Source organism: Leucopleurus acutus (assembly GCF_964270905.1).
Source record: "Leucopleurus acutus genome assembly, chromosome: 4".
NCBI classification, from domain to species: Eukaryota; Metazoa; Chordata; class Mammalia; order Artiodactyla; family Delphinidae; genus Leucopleurus; species Leucopleurus acutus.
The window spans coordinates 127,644,313-127,665,644 of NC_139146.1; the positions used below are offsets into that span (position 1 = coordinate 127,644,313).

The following is a 21,332-nucleotide window of genomic DNA, read 5'->3' on the forward strand; positions in this document are numbered from 1 at the left end:
TTTTAAAAATCATAGTTTTAGAAGGGACAAGGAAGAATCAGAGTGAAGTGCTAAAAAGAAAATTTGTTTAATCCAACCCTTACTGTTGAAAGTATTTTATAATTCATATTGGATCCTAAAATAGCAGATTTGATTGCCAGTACCTAAAAATTAGGATATATTTTAGACTCTTATATTTGTGTGAAATTCTTTGGATGGGGTATGTCATTTTACTAAGGGTCATAATTACTGTAATGCATAATGAACTTATTGCCTTTTCTTACATGTATTGCATCTAGTTCATAATTATTTCTACTTATATCTATAGCAGTGAGAGAAACACCTTACTGTCTTTACTTACATAAATTAAAATTCCAGCAGAGAAAAATATTACTATCCAGGAAATTTCTGATCTGAAAGTAGACCTGCCATTACCAAAATAAGTCTGATTATATTAGTGTAGTATCTGTAGTGTTAAATCTTGTGTAAGAATTGGGGCTTTTTGTGTTCAAATTTGGAGGATTCACAGTATTGATGACTATTAGAAAGGGCTCAGTTATTATAGACGAATATACCATCTTTCCTTCCTTTACTTTTGGACCTTTCTATTAAACAGATGTTTGTCCTTCTCGTATTATCCTCTATGTCTCTCAACCTCTCTTTCATATTGCCTCTCTCTCTTGCCTTCTGGGACTTTGCTTAGCTCTTTTAGTTCTCAGATTTTTTTTTTTTTTTTTTGGCTGCACCATGTGGCACATGGGATGTCAGTTGCCCAACCAGGGATCGAACCTGTGCCCCTGCAGTGGAAATTCAGAGTCGTAACCACTGGACTGCCAGGGAAGTCCCTCAACAATATATTTTTTATTTTTGAAAAACTGAGAACAAATTACCGAACTATTTCTGAAAGGAAAGTGAAGTGCTGTCTCTATTAAATGAAAGTGCTGGGAGGAGGTAAGCTGAACACAGTTTCTAGGTCATGGTCTGGCATTTTAAAGAGTTACATGAACCCTTACTGGGATATTTAGTAGGCAACATCAAAAATGAACCCTAGGGAATACAGAGGTGTATCAGTTTGCTACGGCTGCTGTAGCACAGTACCAAAAATTGGATGGCTTAGACAAAATATAGGAAATATCTAGTTAGGGGCATAAGCTGCGATTGTCCTCTGTCCAGTTTCTGCTATACTGTACTCCTGCTACATCTTTGAGGAAAAATTTAGCAAGTTTCCAGGGAAAACATAGCTTTACTTTGAAGTATTAGAATTTTCTATGTATGATAGTCTTTCCAGTTTTATAAATCTTTTGAAGAGAAAATAATTATTTTTGGTCTATATTTGTTTCTTGGTTTTTTGAAAATACAAGTGACTTAGGTTTAATGACTAATTTCAGCTTCAAGCCTTTAATTAATGTAACCGTTGTGAAGAAAATAATCTTTGTGCCCAATTAAACTCCTAATACAAAACTTGTGAAGGTTTATTTAGATTCTTTGAATAATACACTTTAAAATTTCTATAATCTTGTACATTTAAACTATAACCTATAGAAAGCATGTTATGCCACCCTGAAGGTGGCTATATAAATTGTTTATGAGGTTCAGACCAAGACTAAAATATGTTGAAATGGAGAGTTTTGAAAAACGTTCTGTATAGCAAAGGAGACCAAATCATGCTAAAATGCAGAAAAAGACTATACATCAGTTTCCAGGCTACATTATTCAAAAAAATACAACCATAAAAAAGGTAATAAGATTACATTTTCACATTTCATGGCTAGTAAAGTGCATTAGGCTGCTCAGATATTCATAATTTACTGTGACATTTGGGAAGATTACATTTTGTAGTGCACAGCCATTACTACAGCTCACATAATAACTAGCCAGTGCCTAGACTTGGATTATGATCCCTGTCATTGGAAACAAATTTGTGTTTTGAAGGTTGATCAGTTTCAAATAACTATTAGAAAGGGTTAATGTGACATACTGTAGGCCCTGTGCATGATTTTTAGGTATAATAGATATGCATATATATAGTATATCAAATATGCCACATATTTGTATGTACCAATTTCTGTCCTCAATTTTCTCCTTGAAAGGCATATTTTATAATATTTAAAGCAATGGAGAAATATTTGAAACACCTGTCTGGATACTGCTCTCACAGGATAAACTCGATTTAAAATCTGGTGAAATATTTGGAGGTTTTTTGGAAATTACTTTCAAAAATTAATTCTACAGCTTCTTGGAAGGGTGGTTACTGATGGTAATAAACACAGATCAAAATGAAAGATTGATGTAAGTAATGTTAAGGGGAAGGTAAGGTAACTTAAGTTAGTTGCAACTAGGTTTTTTTTAAATAATAAATTTATGTATTTATTTATGGCTGCATTGGGTCTTTGTTGCTGCGCACTGGCTTTCTCTAGTTGTGGTGAGCGGGGGCTACTCTTTGTTGTGGTGCGCGGGCTTCTCAATGAGGTGGCTTCTCTTGTTGCGGGGCACAGGCTCTAGGCGCGCGGGCTTCAGTAGCTGCAGCACACGGGCTCAGTAGTTGTGGCACACGGGCTCTAGAGCGCAGGCTCAGTAGTTGTGGTGTACAGGCTTACTTGCTCCGCGGTATGTAGGATCTTCCTGGACCAGGGCTTGAACCCGTGTTCCCTGCATTGGCAGGCGGATTCTTAACCACTGTGCCACCAGGGAAGTCCTGCAACTAGGTTTTTGACCTATTCAGATCTGTGTGGAGGATGTCCAAAAGTGTATGTATACTACAAACTCTCCCCTGGCCCTCGTTCCCCAGGTGCTCAAGTTACCTCTTCAGAGGCAATCACTATTTAGTTTCTTGTGTACTGTTCTTAGGCATATGTCTGTATGTATATGTTTTACACTCAAATTGTAGCCCACTCTCGTGCTTTTTGCCACTTCAGTTTTCTCAACTAAGCAATGTATTTTAGAGATCTTTTTCTGTCAAATGGAGCTCCCTCATTTTTCAGTGGCTGCATCATATTCCATTATATGGTTAAACACAACTTTACTTTATAATGTGTTTTTTTGGGGGAGGTATTGTTTCTTCTATTTTATATTAAAATGCTAAAATGAAGTTCTTGTATGTAAATATACCTGTGGAATAAATTTGTAGTTGTTAAGGTCGTCATTGGTGCTTGCTTCTATTTAGCGTAATTCTTTTGAGCTTGATTCATATTGTTAACTGTAATCAGTAGTTTCATTACCAAATCATTTTGTCATTTATAGTAATCTTTCAATTTTTCAGATATATATCATATCATCTGAAAATAATTGGAATTTAAATCCTCTGTTCTGATAGCTATACATGTTGCTGCCTTTTGACCAAATGTGACTTCCGTATCTCCAGAATAATATCAAATGATAGTAATGATAGTGCATCCTAGTCTTATTTCTGACTTTCATGAGAATCATTCCAATTTTCCTATGTGGACATAATGCTGGCTTTTTTGGTGTATTTTATTATTAAAGAAAGTCTTTTAAAATTAATAAATGTAGAAAGTTTGATGGAAATATAAAACCACCATTTAGCTATGCCACAGTATTTACAGTTGCAGGTAAGATCCATCAATGAACGCTAAAAAGTATGATGAGAAACAAGATATTTGTATAGTCTCAAAGTATTCTTTACAAGAATGCTTAATAATTTAAAAGTGAAAGATAGTAACTTTAAAATGGAAAAAATTTGACAGACACTTCCTTAAGCAGGTGATCAAAGCTAACTTCACCAATAGCGAGACATACTGGCTTCAGGTACCATCCAAAATGATACACCGAGAAGGACACACATCGCTTCTGGGGTATTTTTACCAAAAATGCATAGCCTGAATTTAAACATGAAGAAATGTTCAGATTGGAAGACAGTCTATAAAATACACTTAAAAAGTGTCAAATTCATGAAAGTCAAAGAATGCCTGTGCCACTGTGTCGGTTTGGAGAAGACTAAGGGGATGCTGATCCTGGATCAGAAAAAGGACATTAGTGTGACAAGTGTCAATATTTGAGTAAGATCTGTAGTATTGTTCCTGGTTTTAATGACTGTATTATGATGATGTAATATATTCACATAGGGGAGCTGGTTAAAGGGTATACAGGAACTGTATATTTTGCAATTTTTTTTTTTTTTTCGGGTACGCGGGCCTCTCACTGTTGTGGCCTCTCCCGTTGCGGAGCACAGGCTCCGGACGCGCAGGCTCAGCGGCCATGGCTCATGGGCCTAGCCACTCTGCGGCATGTGGGATCTTCCCGGACCGGGGCACGAACCCGTGTCCCCTGCATCGGCAGGTGGGCTCTCAACCACTGCGCCACCAGGGAAGCCCTATTTTGCAATTTTTGAATGTCTGAATTATTTTAGAATAAAAAGTTAAAGATAAAAGAAGCAAAAAATAGTCACAAGTAATCAAAAAATCAAAAAAAAATCTCTATTACACTTCTTATGTAGCTTACAGAATTTTGGGGAGCACTTAGGGAACCAAGCACGTATACTTCATAGCCAGGACCATGTAGCTAGGAGAATTGGCCCAATCACACCAAGGGACTCTTTTAGCAGAAACCCATCTGTCATCTCCTTATGCTGCATGTTACTGATTATGCAAAGAATTGTACACTAGAATCTCTGCCAGAGCTTTCCTAGAAATCCCAAAAGCCTTTATGACTGTGCTTGCTAGGAATTCTTATCTCCCTGCATGCAGATACTGCCTCCTGTTTTTCATTTTTCCATTTTTTCTTTCTCATTTTTTCTTTCCCAGTGTGTATCTTTGACAGAACCTGGGACGCATATCAGTCCCTGGCTGCAAGGAGTTTTAATTGATTTCCTAGTTCTGTACCATCTTTGCTTTTCTGAAGTAAACTCTACGTGGTCATGTCTATTATTCTTTTCTTAAAAAGAATTTATTTGGTGTGCCTGGTCTTAGTTGTGGGAGATGGGCTCCTTAGTTGCGGCTCATGGGCTCCTTTACTTGCGGCTGACAGACCCCTTAGTTGCGGCTCATGGGCTCCTTAGTTGCGGCTTGCCGGCTCCTTATTGTGGCAGATGGGCTCCTTAGTTGTGGCAGGCGGCCTCCTTAGTTGTGGCATGTGAACTCTTAGTTGCAGCATGCATGTGGGATCTAGTTGCCTGACCAGGGATCGAACCTGGGTCCCCTGCATTGGGAGCACGGAGTCCTAACTGGTGCGTCACCAAGGTAGTCCCTATTCTTTTATAAGCTGTTGGATTTTGTTTTGTACAATTCACTTTCTCCTAATTCTTGCCTACCTTTTAGGTTTAGGAAAGCATAATGAAAAATGAAGGTGTATTCAGAAGGACAGGAGTGTAGGTGAATCATGTGTGTAACTGTTCTGACAGAGATCTTTAAAAAAATCTAGTTAAAAAAGATAGGCCTGCAAAGGTAATTCTAAAAGTATTTTAATTCCTTTAAACAATTGGGGTTTGTTAAAATTAAAAAACTTTCCCTCTGTGAGGATGCTATTGGTGAGATGGCAGGGTAGGAATAGGTCAGTACAGCTTTCTCTGGGTAGATTTTCTGATAGCAATATCAATGAAATAAATTTTCTTGATTACTGACTTTGAGTGTGTGACTAAGTTTGAGTTATCCTGATTATTGACAGGGGGGATCAAAGTGGACAGGTGTAATAAACCAAGAATTTGACAAGTAAAAGTTACATGTTTTGTGTCCACTCTAAGCCTCTTTCAGCTTTTCATTTTTGCTGTGAGCTCATACATGTATAAGTAGCAAAGGACATTTAGGTTGCTGTGAGTAGCTCACAGATTACCTAATTCATAAATGAACCATTGCATTAGAAGCAATTATAGAGCTAAGTTAGATCTTTATTAGTATCAGGGCAGTGGTAGTGATTTACCTAAACATCCTCCATTTGTTGAAAATACTTCCATTTTTATATTCTAAGTCTCGCTTGACTTTGTGCTATCTTAACTTGAAGATTTCTTTAGAAGCTTTATTTTTTTAGAGCTGTGTGTGTGTGTGTGTGTGTGTGTGTGTGTGTGTATGTATTAAAGATCGTTTTATTGTTGTAGGGGGTAGAGAAGAATGTGTATGGGAGCACTGAATCCTAATCACTAGACTACCAGAGAAGAGAAGAATGTATATGGATAGTTACTGTGAATCTAAAGCTTAGGAGTGTACTCTAGTTGTATTGAAGAAGTACTAATGCTTTTAATGTTTTCTTTTTTTTTTTCCCCTCCTTCCCCCTGCCCCTGGAAGTTGGTAGGAGGGCAATTTGATTTAGAAATGAATTTCATTATTCAAGAAGGTGAGAGTATCATCTGCATGGTGGACCTATTAGAGAAATGTGATGTTACTTGCCAAGCAGAAGTCTGGAGCATGTTTACAGCCGTTCTGAAGAAAAGCATACGAAATCTTCAGATCTGCACTGAAGTAGGCCTTGTTGAGAAAGTGCTTGGGAAAATTGAAAAAGTTGACAGTATGATAGCAGGTATGACTTTCCATAATACAATGGTTGTGAAGAAATGAAGTTTGATTCTTAAGTACTCTATTTTTCTTATTTAATAATATTTATTAAAATAAATATTGAGCATCTAACATGTACCTGGAACTTTAGTGTCCATACTGTTAAGTAAGCACCATATATTTTAATCTTTCAAGAAATATAAGTAGCTTTATTATTTTATTTTTTGCTTTCTTTGTTTCCAGATCTTTTAGTAGACATGTTGGGAGTGCTGGCTAGCTACAATTTGACAGTTCGAGAACTAAAGCTCTTCTTCAGTAAACTTCAAGGAGATAAAGGACAATGGGTAAGCTTAAATACTCTTTGATATTTGAAAATGTTTCCCTCCCCAAACATATTAGTAGCTTTTAAGAAATTGATATTGTTGCACAGGGGGTGAATGTCAAATTGAGGGGGAGAGATCAGTTAGAATAGCATTTAGCCCCCTACAGCTACTTTTTTGTGTTTTTACATCTTTATTGGAGTATAATTGCTTTACAATGGTGTGTTAGTTTCTGCTTTATAACAAAGTAAATCATTTATACATATACATATGTTCCCATATCTCCTCCCTCTTGCGTCTCCGTCCCTCCCACCCTCCCTATCCCACCCACCCAGGTGGTCACAAAGCACCGAGCTGATCTCCCTGTGCTATGCGGCTGCTTCCCACTAGCTAGCTATTTTACGTTTGGTAGTGTATATATGTCCATGCCACTCTCTCACTTTGTCACAGCTTACCCTTCCCCCTCCCCATATCCTCAAGTCCATTCTCTAATAGGTCTGTGTCTTTATTCCCGTCTTACCCCTAGGTTCTTCATGACATTTTTTTTTTCTTAAATTCCATATATATGTGTTAGCATACGGTATTTATCTTTCTCTTTCTGACTTACTTCACTCTGTATGACAGACTCTAGGTCCATCCATCTCACTACAAATAACTCAATTTCGTTTCTTTTTATGGCTGAGTAATATTCCATTGTATATATGTGCCACATCTTCTTTATCCATTCATCTGATGATGGACACTTAGGTTTTTTCCATCTCTGGGCTATTGTAAATAGAGCTGCAATGAACATTTTGGTACATGACTCTTTTGAATTATGGTTTCCCAGGGTATATGCCCAGTAGTGGGATTGCTGGGTCATATGGTAGTTCTATTTGTAGTTTTTTAAGGAACCTCCATACTGTTCTCCATAGTGGCTGTACCAAGTCACATTCCCACCAGCAGTGCAAGAGTGTTCCCTTTTCTCGACACCCTCTCCAGCATTTATTGTTTGTAGACTTTTTGATGATGGCCGTTCTGACTGGTGTGAGGTGATACCTCATTGTAGTTTTGATTTGCATTTCTCTAATGATTAATGATGTTGAGCATTCTTTCATGTGTTTATTGGCAATCTGTACATCTTCTGTGGAGAAATGTCTATTTAGGTCTTCTGCTCATTTTTGGGTTGGGTTGTTTGTTTTTTTTGTAATTGAGCTGCATGAGCTGCTTATAAATTTTGGAGATTAATCCTTTGTCAGTTGCTTCATTTACAAATATTTTCTCCCATTCTGAGGGTTGTCTTTCGGTCTTGTTTATGGTTTCCTTTGCTGTGCAAAAGCTTTGAAGTTTCATTAGGTCCCATTTGTTTATTTTTGTTTTTAGTTCCATATCTCTAGAAGGTGGGTCAAAAAGGATCTTGCTGTGATTTATGTCATAGAGTGTTCTGCCTATGTTTTCCTCTAAGAGTTTGATAGTTTCTGGCCTTACATTTAGGTCTTTAATCCATTTCGAGCTTATTTTTGTGTATGGTGTTAGGGAGTGTTCTAATCTCATACTTTTACATGTACCTGTCCAGTTTTCCCAGCACCACTTATTGAAGAGGCTGTCCTTTCTCCACTGTACAGTCCTGCCTACTTTATCAAAGATAGGTGACCATATGTGCATGCGTTTATCTCTGGGCTTTCTATCCTGTTCCATTGATCTATGTTTCTCTTTTTGTGCCAGTACCATACTGTCTTGATTACTGTAGCTCTGTAGTTTAGTCTGAAGTCAGGGAGCCTGATTCCTCCAGGTCCGTTTTTCGTCCTCAAGATTGCTTTGGCTATTCGGGGTCTTTGTGATTCCATACAGATTGTGAAATTTTTTGTTCTAGTTCTGTGAAAAATGCCAGTGGTAGCTTGATAGGGATTGCATCGAATCTGTAGATTGCTTTGGGTAGTAGAGTCATTTTCAGAATGTTGATTCTTCCAATCCAAGAATGTGGCATATCTCTCCATCTATTTGTATCATCTTTAATTTCTTTCATCAGTGTCCTATAATTTTCTGCATACAGGTGTTTTGTCTCCTTAGGTAGGTTTATTCCTAGATATTTTATTCCTTTTGTTGTGATGGTAAATGGGAGTGTTTTCTTGATTTCACTTTCAGATTTTTCATCATTAGTGTATAGGAATGCAAGAGATTTCTGTGCATTAATTTTGTATCCTGCTACTTTCAAAAATTCACTGATTAGCTCTAGTATTTTTCTGGTAGCATCCTTAGGATTCTCTATGTATAATATCATGTCATCTGCAAACAGTGACAGCTTTACTTCTTCTTTTCCAATTTGGATTCCTTTTATTTCCTTTTCTTCTCTGATTGCTGTGGCTAAAACTTCCAAAACTATGTTGAATACTAGTGGTGAGAGTGGGCAACCTTGTCTTGTTCCTGATCTTAGTGGAAATGCTTTCAGTTTTTCACCATTGAGGACGATGTTGGCTGTGGGTTTGTCATATATGGCCTTTATTATGTTGAGGAAAGTTCCCTCTATGCCTACATTCTGCAGGGTTTTTATCATAAATGGGTGTTGAATTTTGTCGAAAGCTTTCTCTGCATCTATTGAGATGATCATGTGGTTTTTCTCCTTCAGTTTGTTAATATGGTGTATCACGTTGATTGGTTTGCCTATATTGCAGAATGCTTGCATTCCTGGAATAAACCCCACTTGATCATGGTGTATGATCCTTTTAATGTGCTGTTGGATTCTGTTTGCTAGTATTTTGGTGAGGATTTTTGCATCTGTGTTCATCAGTGATATTGGTGTGTAGTTTTCTTTCTTTGTGACATCTTTGTTTGGTTTTGGTATCAGGGTGATAGTGGCCTCGTAGAATGAGTTTGGGAGTGTTCCTCCCTCTGCTATATTTTGGAAGAGTTTGAGAAGAATAGGTGTTATCTCTTCTCTAAATGTTTGATAGAATTCGCCTGTGAAGCCATCTGGTCCTGGGCTTTTGTTTGTTGGAAGATTTTTAACCACAGTTTCAGTTTCAGTGCTTGTGTTTGGTCTGTTCATATTTTCTGTTTCTTCCTGATTCAGTCTTGGCATGTTGTGCATTTCTAAGAATTTGTCCATTTCTTCCAGGTTGTCCTTTTTATTGGCATAGAGTTGCTTGTAGTAATCTCTCATGATCTTTTGTATTTCTACAGTGTCAGTTGTTACTTCCTCTTTTTCATTTCTAATTATATTGATTTGAGTCTTCTCCCTTTTTTTCTTGATGAGTCTGCCTAATGGTTTATCAATTTTGTTTATCTTCACAAAGAAGCAGCTTTGAGTTTTATTGATCTTTGCTATCGTTTCTTTCATTTCTTTTTCATTTATTTCTGATCTCATCTTTATGATTTCTTTCCTTCTGCTAACTTTGGATGTTTTTTGTGCTTCTTTCTCTAATTGCTTTATGTGTAAGGTTAGGCTGTTTATTCGAGATGTTTCCTCTTTCTTAAGGTAGGATTGTATTGCTATAAACTTCCCCCTTAGAACTGCTTTTGCTGCATCCCATAGGTTTTGGGTCGTCGTGTCTCCATTGTCATTTGTTTCTAGGTATTTTTGGATTTCCTCTTTGATTTCTTCAGTGATCACTTCGTTATTAAGTAGTGTATTGTTTAGCCTCCATGTGTTTGTATTTTTTACAGGTCTTTTCCTGTAATTGATATCTAGTGTCATAGCGTTGTGGTTGGAAAAGATACTTGATACAATTTCAATTTTCTTAAATTTACCAAGACTTGATTTGTGACCCAAGATATGATCTATCCTGGAGAATGTTCCACGAGCACTTGAGAAAAATGTGTATTCTGTTGTTTTTGGATGGAATGTCCTATAAATATCAATTAAGTCCAACTTGTTTAATGTATCATTTAAAGCTTGTGTTTCCTTATTTATTTTCATTTTGGATGATCTGTCCATTGGTGAAAGTGGGGTGGTAAAGGCCCCTATTATGAATGTGTTACTGTCGATTTCCGCTTTTCTGGCTGTTAGCATTTGCCTGATGTATTGAGGTGCTCCTATGTTGGGTGCATAAATATTTACAGTTGTTATATCTTCTTGGATTGATCCCTTGATCATTATGTAGTGTCCTTCTTTGTCTCTTCTAATAGTCTTTCTTTTAAAGTCTATTTTGTCTGATATGAGATTTCTACTCCAACTTTCTTTTGGTTTCCAGTTGCATGGAATATCTTTTTCCATCCCCTTACTTTCCGTCTGTATGTGTCTCTAAGTCTGAAGTGGGACTGTTGTAGACAGCATATATATGGGTCTTGTTTTGTATACATTCAGCCAGTCTGTGTCTTTTGGTGGGAGCATTTAATCCATTTACATTTAAGGTAATTATCGATATGTATGTTCCTATTCCCATTTTCTTAATTGTTTTGGTTTTGTTATTGTAGGTCTTTTCCTTCTCTTGTGTTTCTTGCCTAGAGAAGTTCCTTTAGCATGTGTTGTAAAGCTGGTTTTGTGGTGCCGAACTGTGTTAGCTCTTGCTTGTCTGTAAAGGTTTTAATTTCGCCATCAAATATGAATGAGATCCTTGCTGGGTAGAGCAATATTGGCTGTAGGTTTTTCTCCTTCATCACTTTAAATATGTCCTGCCAGTCCCTTCTGGCTTGCAGAGTTTCTGCTGAAAGATCAACTGTTAACCTTATGGGGATTCCCTTTTGTGTTGTTGTTTTTCCCTTGCTGCTTTTAATATGTTTTCTTTGTATTTAATTTTTGACGGTTTGATTAATATGTGTCTTGGCATGTTTCTCCTTGGATTTATCCTGTATGGGACTCTCTGTGCTTCCTGGACTTGATTAACTATTTCCTTTTCCATATTAGGGAAGTTTTCATCTATGATCTCTTCAAATATTTTCTCAGTCCCTTTCTTTTTCTCATCTTCTTCTGGAACCCCTATAATTCAAATGTTGGTTGGTTTAATGTTGTCCCAGAGGTCTGTGAGACTGTCCTCAGTTCTTTACCTTCTTTTTTCTTTATTCTGCTCTGCAGTAGTTATTTCCACTATTTTATCTTCCAGGTCACTTACCCGTTCTTCTGCCTCAGTTATTCTGCTATTGATCCCATCTAGAGTATTTTTAATTTCAATTATTGTGTTGTTCGTCATTGCTTGTTTCATCTTTAGTTCTTGTAGGTCCTTGTTAAATGTTTCTTGCATTTTCTCTATTCTATTTCCAAGATTTTGGATCATCTTTACTTCCATTATTCTGAATTCTTTTTCAGGTAGACTGCCTGTTTCCTCTTTATTTGTTAGATCTGGTGGGGTTTTGTTTTGCTTCTTTATCTGCTGTTTGTTTTTCTCTCTTCTCATTTTTCTTATCTCACTGTGTTTGGGGTCTCCTTTTTGCAGGGTGCAGGTTCATAGTTCCCATTGTTTTTGGTGTCTGTCCCCAGTGGCTAAAGTTGGTTCAGTGGGTTGTGTAGGCTTCCTGGTGGAGGGGACTAGTGCCTGTGTTCTGGTGGATGAGGCTGGATCTTGTCTTTCTGGTTGGCAGCTCCACATCTGGTGGTGTGTTTTGGGTGTCTGTGGACTTATTATGATTTTAGGCAGCCTCTCTGCTAATGGGTGTGGTTGTGTTCCTGTCTTGCTAGTTGTTTGGCATAGGGTGTCCAGCACTGTAGCTTGCTGGTCATTGAGTGGAACTGGATCCTAGCGTTGAGATGGAGATCTCTGGAAGATTTTCACCGTTTGATATTATGTGGAGCTGGGAGGTCTCTTGTGGACCTGTGTCCTGAAGTTGGTTCTAACACCTCAGAGGCACAGCACTGACTCCTTGCTGCAGCACCAAGAGCCTTTCATCCACACAGCTCAGAATAAAAGGGAGAAAAGGTAGAAGGAAAGAAAAAGAAAGAAAGAAAGAGGATAAAATAAAATAAAGTTATTAAAATAAAAAGTAATTATTAAGAAAAAAAATTTTTTTACAAGAAAAAAAAGAAGGACGCAAAGAACCCTAGGAGAAATGGTGAAAGCAAAGGTATAGAGACAAAATCTCACAAAGAAGCATACACATACACACTCACAGAAAGAGGAAAAGGGGAAAAAAATAATAAATCTTTCTCACAAAGTCCACCTCCTCAATTTGGTATGATTCATTGTCTATTCAGGTATTCCACAGATGCAGGGTACATCAAGTTGGTTGTGGAGCTTTAATCCGCTGCTTCTGAGGCTGCTGGGAGAGATTTCCCTTTCTCTTCTTTGTTCGCACAGCTCCCGGGGCTCAGTTTTGGATTTGCCCCTGCCTCTGCGTGTAGGTCGCCGGAGGGCGTCTCTTCTTCGCGCAGACAGCACGGGGTTAAAGGAGCAGCTGCTTCGGGGGCTCTGGCTCACTCAGGCCGGGGAGAGGGAGGGGTGCAGATTCGGGGCGGGCCTGCGGCGGCAGAGGCCACCGGGACGTTTCACCAGCCTGAGGCGCGCCGTGCGTTCTCCTGGGGAAGTTCTCCCTGGATCCCGGGACCCTGGCAGTAGTGGGCTGCACAGGCTCCCCGGAAGGGGTGTGTGGAGAGTGACCTGTGCTCGCACACAGGCTTCTTGGTGGCGGCAGCAGCAGCCTTAGCGTCTCATGCCCGTCTCTGGGGTCCGCGCTTTTAGCCGCGGCTCGTTTCCGTCTCTGGAGGTCCTTTAAGCAGCGTTCTTAATCCCCTCTCCTCGTGCACCAGGAAACAAAGAGAGAAGAAAACGTCTCTTGCCTCTTCGGCAGGTCCAGACTTTTCCCCGGACTCCCTCCCGCTTAGGTGTGGTGCACTAACCCCCTGCAGGCTGTGTTTCCGCCACCAGCCCCAGTCCTCTCCCGGCGCTCCGACAGAAGCCCGAGCCTCAGCTCCCAGCCCCGCCCGCCCCGGCGGGTGAGCAGACAAGTCTCTCGGGCTGGTGAGTGGTGGTTGGCACCGATCCTTTGTGCGGGAATCTCTCCGCTTTGCCCTCCGCACCCCTGTTGCTGCGCTCTCCTACGCGGCTCCAAAACTTCCCCCCCTCCGCCACCCGCAGTCTCCACCCGCGAAGGGGCTTCCTAGTGTGTGGAAACCTTTCCTCTTTCACATCTCCCTCCCACTGGTGCAGGTCCCGTCCCTGTTCTGTTGTGTCTGTTTATTCTTTTTTCTTTTGCCCTACCCAGGTACGTGGGGGAGTTTCTTGCCTTTTCGGAGGTCTGAGGACTTCTGCCAGCGTTCAGTAGGTGTTCTTCAGGAGTTGTTCCACGTGTAGATGTATTTCTGGTGTATTTGTGGGGAGGAAGGTGATCTCCGCGTCTTACTCTTCCACCATCTTCCCTCTTCCCCCCCCCCCCCCAGCTACTTTTGCCATCACCTGACACAGGTGTGGACGAAGAGAACTGGGTGTTCCAGGCAGGTTGGTAATTTGGTCCTTCCTCAAATGTTTTAAATAATTTTTATTTTTTTAAAATTTCAACATTTTAAAATTCAACATAAAAATTCAACATTAAATTAGAGGAAAAGGGTAAGGACAGAGAAATAAAAATGTTGGGTAGCAGCATCTAGCTTCTCTTTGTATCAGTCTGAGTAGTTTAAAATTGAATAACCCACTCACTGAACAAAAGCGCTGTGCTAATTGGCTCCGCCCTCTTTAGATGCAATTTCCTGGTCCTTTGCAATGGGTGGTAGTGGTCAACTGATTTTGAACTCCAGGTGCCTTATCAAACTGTTTCTTTCTACTCTTTAGTTACTTATGCCTTAGAGGAATACTAGTAAATATTTTCTCCGTTTTTGTTGCATTTCTAGGCTTATTTTAGAGCTCTTTAGAAATCATTGCCTGCAGCAACTACTCAGCCAGCTGATCCTTAATCTGCTTCTGTTTAAGTGTATCTAAATTTGTGCTCTGCAATTGTACACTCTAATTTATTGTATTAAAATGATTGTACTCTTTAGCTTCTTTGTATTGAACTCTAGCTCTCTGCCTGCTTTTAAGGTTTGCAGTGATTTTATTATGTTTCTTGGTGTGGTTTACCTTGTATTTATCCTTATTAGGGGTTCTTGCATCTGTGGGCTTATAATTTTCATCAAATTTGGGAACATTTTGATAATTATTTCTTCAAATATCATTTTTTTGTCCCTCTCCCCTTCCTTCTGGGACTCCAGTCACATGTTTTTTAATCTTCTTGGTAGTGCCCCCTGGGTCACTGAGATCTGTTCACATTTTTTGTAGTCTTTTCTCTTTGTGCTTCATTTTATTTTATTGATTTTTAAATAAATAAATTTATTTATTTATTTATTGGCTGCATTGGGTCTTGGTTGCTGCGCCCGGGCTTTCTCTAGTTGGCGGTGAGTGGGAGCTACTCTTTGTTGCGGTGCACAGGCTTCTCATTGCAGTGGCTTCTCTTGTTGTGGAGCACAGGCTTTAGGTGCGTTGGGTTTCAGTTGTTGTGGCTCATGGGCTTAGTTGCTCCATAGCATGTGGGATCTTCCTGAACAAGGGCTCAAACCCACGTCCCCTGCATTGGCAGGCAGATTCTTAACCACTGTGCCACCAGGGAAGTCCCTGTGCTTCATTTTAGATGGCTTTTATTGCTATATTTTTAAGGCAGTTGATATTTTCTTCTGTAATGTGTTAACAGCCATTAAAATTTTCAGATTTCAGATACTTTTAATCTCTGTCAATTCTATTTGGTTCTTTTTAATATCTTTCATTTGTTCCCTCATTCTTGTTTTCCTTTAAATCATTGAGAATATGCAGCATATTAATAGTTGCTTTAATGTTCTCGTCCACTAATTCTGTCATCTCTGTCATTTTCTAGGTCAGTTTTTTGCTCAATCATTCTGCTTTTACTTGTAGGTCATATTTTCCTGTTTTTTTGTGTGTGTTTGTTTTTTTTTTGTGGTACGCAGTCCTATTACTGTCGTGGCCTCTCCCGTTGCGGAGCACAGGCTCCGGACGACGGGCAGACTCAGCGGCCATGGCTCACGGGCCCAGCTGCTCCGCGGCGTGTGGGATCTTCCCAGACCGGGGCACGAACCCGTGTCCCCTGCATCGGCAGGCGGACTCTCAACCATTGCACCACTAGGGAAGCCCTATTTTCCTGTTTTATACTAGTGATTTTAGACATAGTGATGTTAGTCATAGTGAGTTATTCCCTGTTGAGTGCTGTCATAGTTCTTTTATATCTGTCATAGTTCTTTTAAGATTGTTAGACTGTTTTTGCAGGCAGGTAAGTTGCTTGTGGATTAACTTTATTCTTTCAGGCTAGTTGAAAAGTTTTTTTGGTCAGCCAATCTAGGCTGTTACTCCAGGGCTTATTATTAGGGCAGCCTTATTCTGGCCTGACTTTTCTAGGGTCTTTGTGAATGACCCTAAGTCTCAGACATGAGGCAAGCAAGACTGTGGTCTCTCCGTAGTGCCTAGTAGGGTCTCAGCAATTCCTGGCTCTATATTTGCTCTGGGAATTCTTTGACTGATGGCTGTCAAAATCTTGGCTACCCCACCTTGTTGAGTTTTAAGGTAGAAATGAACAGTTTGGTATTATGCCAAAGTGTCAGTGCAGATTTCTGGAGTTTCTTCTCTGCATAGGCCCTTCCTCTGTAGTACTCTGCCCTGAAGTTTCTGTCCACCTCAGACTACCCATCCTCTAATTTCTGCCTCATCAGCTCAATGAGAATTTCAAGTTCTGTTTGGTTTTCTTCTCCCTGTGCAATGATATGTGATAAGGAAATTGACTGCAGGTAGAAAGTGTGGGTAATCTCATGCCTCATTTTGTTTCCCTTTCTCAAGGATCACAGTCTTGAGCTAGTGTGAAAACAGTTTTAGTTTCATACATTGTGTCCAGTTTTCAAGTTGATTATGGTGAGTTGGAAAGTATAGGTCCTGTTACTGTGTCATGTCCAGAAGAAGAAGTATACTGGTTTGATTTTGGTTTTGATTTATATTCAAATAATTTATGTATTCTGAGTATGTAATTAAAATATTTTTTGTTATATTGGTGAATATAGAAAACTATAAGAAAATAGGAAAGGTTATGAACAGGTATCTGTTTACAGAGAGAGAAATCCCATAATCAAATAAACACTAAATCACTAATAATTGGAGATGTTCAAATGAAAGCAGTATTGATATGTCACCTTACATCATTTGTATTAAGAATTATAGAGTTGGATAATAGCAAGTATAATTGGAGAGATAGAGTTATTTTAAAGCTGTGTGCTACTGGTTGGAATGGACACCAATGGAGCCAACCTCAAGAGTAATCTAGTACTAGTTAGTCACTTAAATTATACCCATATCCAATGAATTAGTAGTTTGCTCCTGAGTGCATGTTCCAAGAAATTCTCACATAGTTCTGTAAGGAAATATGTATGAGGATGTTCACTGAAGCATTATTTTTGATGGCAGTGAATTGTCAACATGTGTTTATCTTTAGGAGAATAGATAGGTAAAAGCTATTGGATGCATAGAATAGACTATTATATAGCAGTTAGAATTAATGAACAGAGTAATAAGAACAGATACCAAAAAGCAGGAAGAAAGTAAGAAATAGAATGATATATCTAACCCAACATCATTTAAATTTTAAGTATAGGCACACAGAAACACATTTTTAAAGGAACACATATAAAAAGATTAAGCATGTTAATGTAGCTGCTTATGGGAGGGAAAAAATAATGAACTATTAATAAAGCAAGAGCAGGGCCTTGCTCAGAGCTTATGTAGCTTTTGCTATCATATCAGTGCAGTGAAAAATCCCTGTATCTAAATCTGTGTCTGCTTTTTTGATTATTACTTTAGCACATATTTTTATATGTGGAAATAGTGTATCAATGGGTGAACATTTTTAAAGACTCTTGAGTTATTTTCTGAAAGGCTTTCTTAGTATACAGCCCCCTAGCAGTATCTGTGGATTAAGTGCTTGTCTTAATGTATGCTTTTTGATTGGTTTATAGAAAAGGAAATTTTGAGGATTGATTTCTCTAGAAATGCTACAAAGTTATATTTTTATTGTTGACTGCATATTATTTTTGGTGATTTCATTTTAGAATTTATTTTAAAAAATCATTGTGATTGTAGTAACTTGTTATTACACTTTTATAATTGAACAGTGTGGTTAATTGAAAGTTTCTTGATCACTTACGAATGAAGCTTTCCACTTAACATTTAGGCAAAAGGTTGCCAAACTCTTTTAGATAGTTATTAATGATAATTTAGAGCAGCTACCGGATAAGATGAAGGCAAGCCAATGATTTCACTTGTAGTTTGACACTGTTTTGAACTTTTGACTTTTAAGAGGAATGTACTACACTTTCTAAACTGATTGAAATGATAAGGTATATCTGGTTGTCCTTTGCTTTTCCTAAATGTAAATGTGCCTTTTCGTTTTAGCTGTTGGTTGTTTAATGTATTAGAGGAGACTTGTGGGTCAAAGAGGCATTAATCGAATAATTGTAATGTTACAACTTTTATACATGCTGTATAGTAGAGATATTTTGTAGAATGAAATGTGATAGGGAGATTTGATCCATTCTCAGAGGTCAGGGAAGACTGCCCTGAGAAGTGATCATTAAGATGAACTTCAATGGATGGGTAAGATTTATTTAGTTAAGGTGGAGGAGGCTGGGGAGGGGGGAATAGGCCTAGTGAGAACATTTTAAGCAGAAGGAATAGCTTGTGCTCAGGCCCTATTATGGGAAGAAGACAGAGAAGGCATTGTAGATAGAGTGCAGAGAGAGGCAAAAGAGGTCAAGGAGATATGTAAACTATCTTGTGGGCCATGTTAGGGATTTTGGTCTTTATTTTAAAGACAGTGGGAAGCTATAGGAGAGATAGAATAATGTAACGGTGAAAGTGTAGTAATGAAAAGCATGGACTCTGGAGTCAGACTGAATTCTTATCCTATCCTTGTCACTTACTACCTGTATGACCTTGGACATGTTCCTCTGACTCAGATTCCTCCTTTGCAAAATGGAGTGAAAATAATCCCTAGTGTGGTTATGAGGCTAAAATATTTTATTGTTTTTAAAGTGCCTTTAACAGTGGGACTTGGTAAGCATTATTTTTTGGTGAAATTAAAAAGTGCTTTAAAAAGGGATGGGTGGTGGGTTGATGTAGTTTGTAATTTTAAAAGGTCGTTTTTGCTGTAGTGTGAAGAGTTATGTGTCAAATGCTGTTGGCTCATATTTATCCAACGCCTCATAAAAAAAAATGGCATAGAGTGCATTGTTCATTTCTTTAAGGTAGTTGAAAATAACCTTCTTTTAAGGAGGTTATTTTATATGCTTTTTAGCTTACAGAATTATTTAGTTATTAGGGGATATATTAAAGTATGTCTGTACTAAAAGTAGGTATTTTTGTTTTATGGTGAATAATGTGGTTAATGAATTGTTGATTATTTTCATAGCCTCCACATGCTGGAAAGTTGCTGTCTGTGTTAAAGCACATACCACAGAAGTATGGTCCGGATGCCTTTTTCAACTTTCCAGGAAAGAGTGCTGCAGTAAGTAAATCTTAACGAGGAAATCACTTGAAGTTCTTTTTTCTTTCTTTTGCTTCCTGAAAGTATGGCCCTGTAAACACTCCTGACAGGTTCTGTGTTAGGGAGAAACTTCCTTGCACAGCCTAACTTAATCTTTACAGCAATTGTGCATGTTACTTTTTCCTGACTGTTTCAGAGGTGAAGAAATAGAGGCTCTAAGAAGTTAAGAAAGCTGTCCACTCACCCCTTGGGGCCTCAGTGGAATAAGAACCCAATTCTTTTCAACATAAGCCATTTTGTCTTATGAATTTTATCTTTGCATTCTCAAACAGAAATTTATGGACTTGAGGACACGGGGAGGGGGAAGGGTAAGTTGGGACGAAGTGAGAGAGTGGCATGGACATATATACACTACCAAACGTAAAATAGATAGCTAGTGGGAAGCAGCCACATAGCACAGGGAGATCAGCTCCGTGCTTTGTGACCACCTAGAGGGGTGGGATAGGGAGGGTGGGAGGGAGACGCAAGAGGGAGGAGATATGGAGATACATGTATACGTATAGCTGATTCACTTTGTTATAAAGCAGAAACTAACACACCATTGTGAAGCAATTATACTCCAATAAAGATGTTAAAAAAAAAGAAATTTATGTGTAACACTTTCAGTTTTATCTTTCTGAAGATCTTTCTTTAGCTTTACATTTCCTGATTCCTGTTTCTTTTGCACCTGAGAGTTACTCTTGGAAACTTTCTAGGCAAGTTTTTCTAACCTGTGTGTTTCCATATAATATCAATCTCAGCATTCTTGTAATCTGTTAATCAGTTTATAAATAAGACAGTATGGCAGTAATATCTGTAATGTTTCAAAATATTATAGGATTACATTATATAATGTATGTGTATTATTTATGGAAGCTTTTTTACTTCATTATGACATTGGTGTGCCTGTTACAAGCATACATTTTTTGAAGATATTTCAGCCTATTCTTCTTCTGAGGTTACCTTTTATTCATTTTTTACTTTTGTTCTCATAATATCCTACTTGCTTGTGGCCCCTATGTAGCCAGGCAATACCTGCAGAAAGAAGAGAGTGTTTTGAAAGGATATTTGTGATATTTGAATGCTTCACACAAAATACACAGTTTTCTTTGGAAAGTTTTATTGCTCGTATTATTTTTTTCTTTATAATTTTTCCTTAATAACCATTTTAGATTTGAAGCTTTCTAGAATAATTGTACTCTGTTGGCATTGAGCTTATCGTTTGTCTCCAACATAAAAAAGTATTCTTGGGACTTCCCTGGTGGCGCATTGGTTAAGAATCTGCCTACCAGGTGACACAGGTTCGAGCCCTGGTGTGGGAAGATCCCACATGCTGCAGAGCAGCTAAGCCCGTGCGCCACAACTACTGAGCCTGCGCTCTAGAGCCTGCAAGCCACAGCTACTGAGCCCATGTGCCACAACCACCAAACCCGCACGCCTGTAGCCTGTACTCTGCAACAAGAGAAGACACTGCGATAAGAAGCCCGCGCACCACAACGAAAAGTAGTCCCCGCTTGCTGCAACTAGAGAAAACCCGTGCGCAGCAACGAGGACCAAGTGCAGCCATAAATAAATAAATAAGAGAAAAACATATCCAGATCCACCCTTTAAATATATATATTTAAATATATAGTTTTTTAAAAACATCTTTATTGGAGTGTAATTGCTTTACAATGTTGTGTTAGTTTCTGCTGTATAACAAAGTGAATCAGCTGTATGTATACATATACCCCCATATCCCCTCCCTCTTATGCCTCCCTCCCACCCTCCCTATCCCACCCATCTAGGTGGTCACAACGTACTGAGCTGATCTCCCTGTGCTATGCGGCTGCTTCCCACTAGCTAGCTATTTTACGTTTGGTAGTGTATATATGTCAGTGCTAGTCTCTCACTTCGTCCCAGTTTACCCTTCCCCCTCCCTGTGTCCTCAAGTCCATTCTCTACGTCTGCGTCTTTATTTCTGTCTGCCCCTAGGTTCTTCAGACCCAGTTTTTTTTTTTTTTTTTAGATTCCATATATATGTGTTAGCTAACGGTATTTGTTTTTCTTTTTCTGACTTACTTCACTCTGTATGACAGACTCTAGGTCCATCCACCTCACTACAAATAACTCAATCTTGTTTCTTTTTATGGCTGAGTAATATTCC

The 21,332-nt window shown here is 38.7% G+C and overlaps 1 protein-coding gene across 4 annotated transcripts in view; it reads left to right on the forward strand.

The window, feature by feature from the left end:
- LRBA (LPS responsive beige-like anchor protein) overlaps positions 1–21,332 on the forward strand; it is a 743,236-nt gene that overhangs the window by 69,869 nt on the left and 652,035 nt on the right. For 3 of the 4 annotated variants that reach the window (XR_014326184.1, XM_082838660.1, XM_082838662.1), the window contains exons 3-5: positions 6,213–6,444; positions 6,663–6,763; positions 19,073–19,168. Coding sequence is in view for 3 of the 4 variants with exons in the window: in XM_082838660.1 (XP_082694786.1) it covers positions 6,213–6,444; positions 6,663–6,763; positions 19,073–19,168 (429 nt within the window). In the remaining variant the exon portion in view is untranslated. The remainder of the gene's footprint in view (positions 1–6,212; positions 6,445–6,662; positions 6,764–19,072; positions 19,169–21,332) is intronic. The other variant, XM_082838661.1, reaches the window with a different exon arrangement.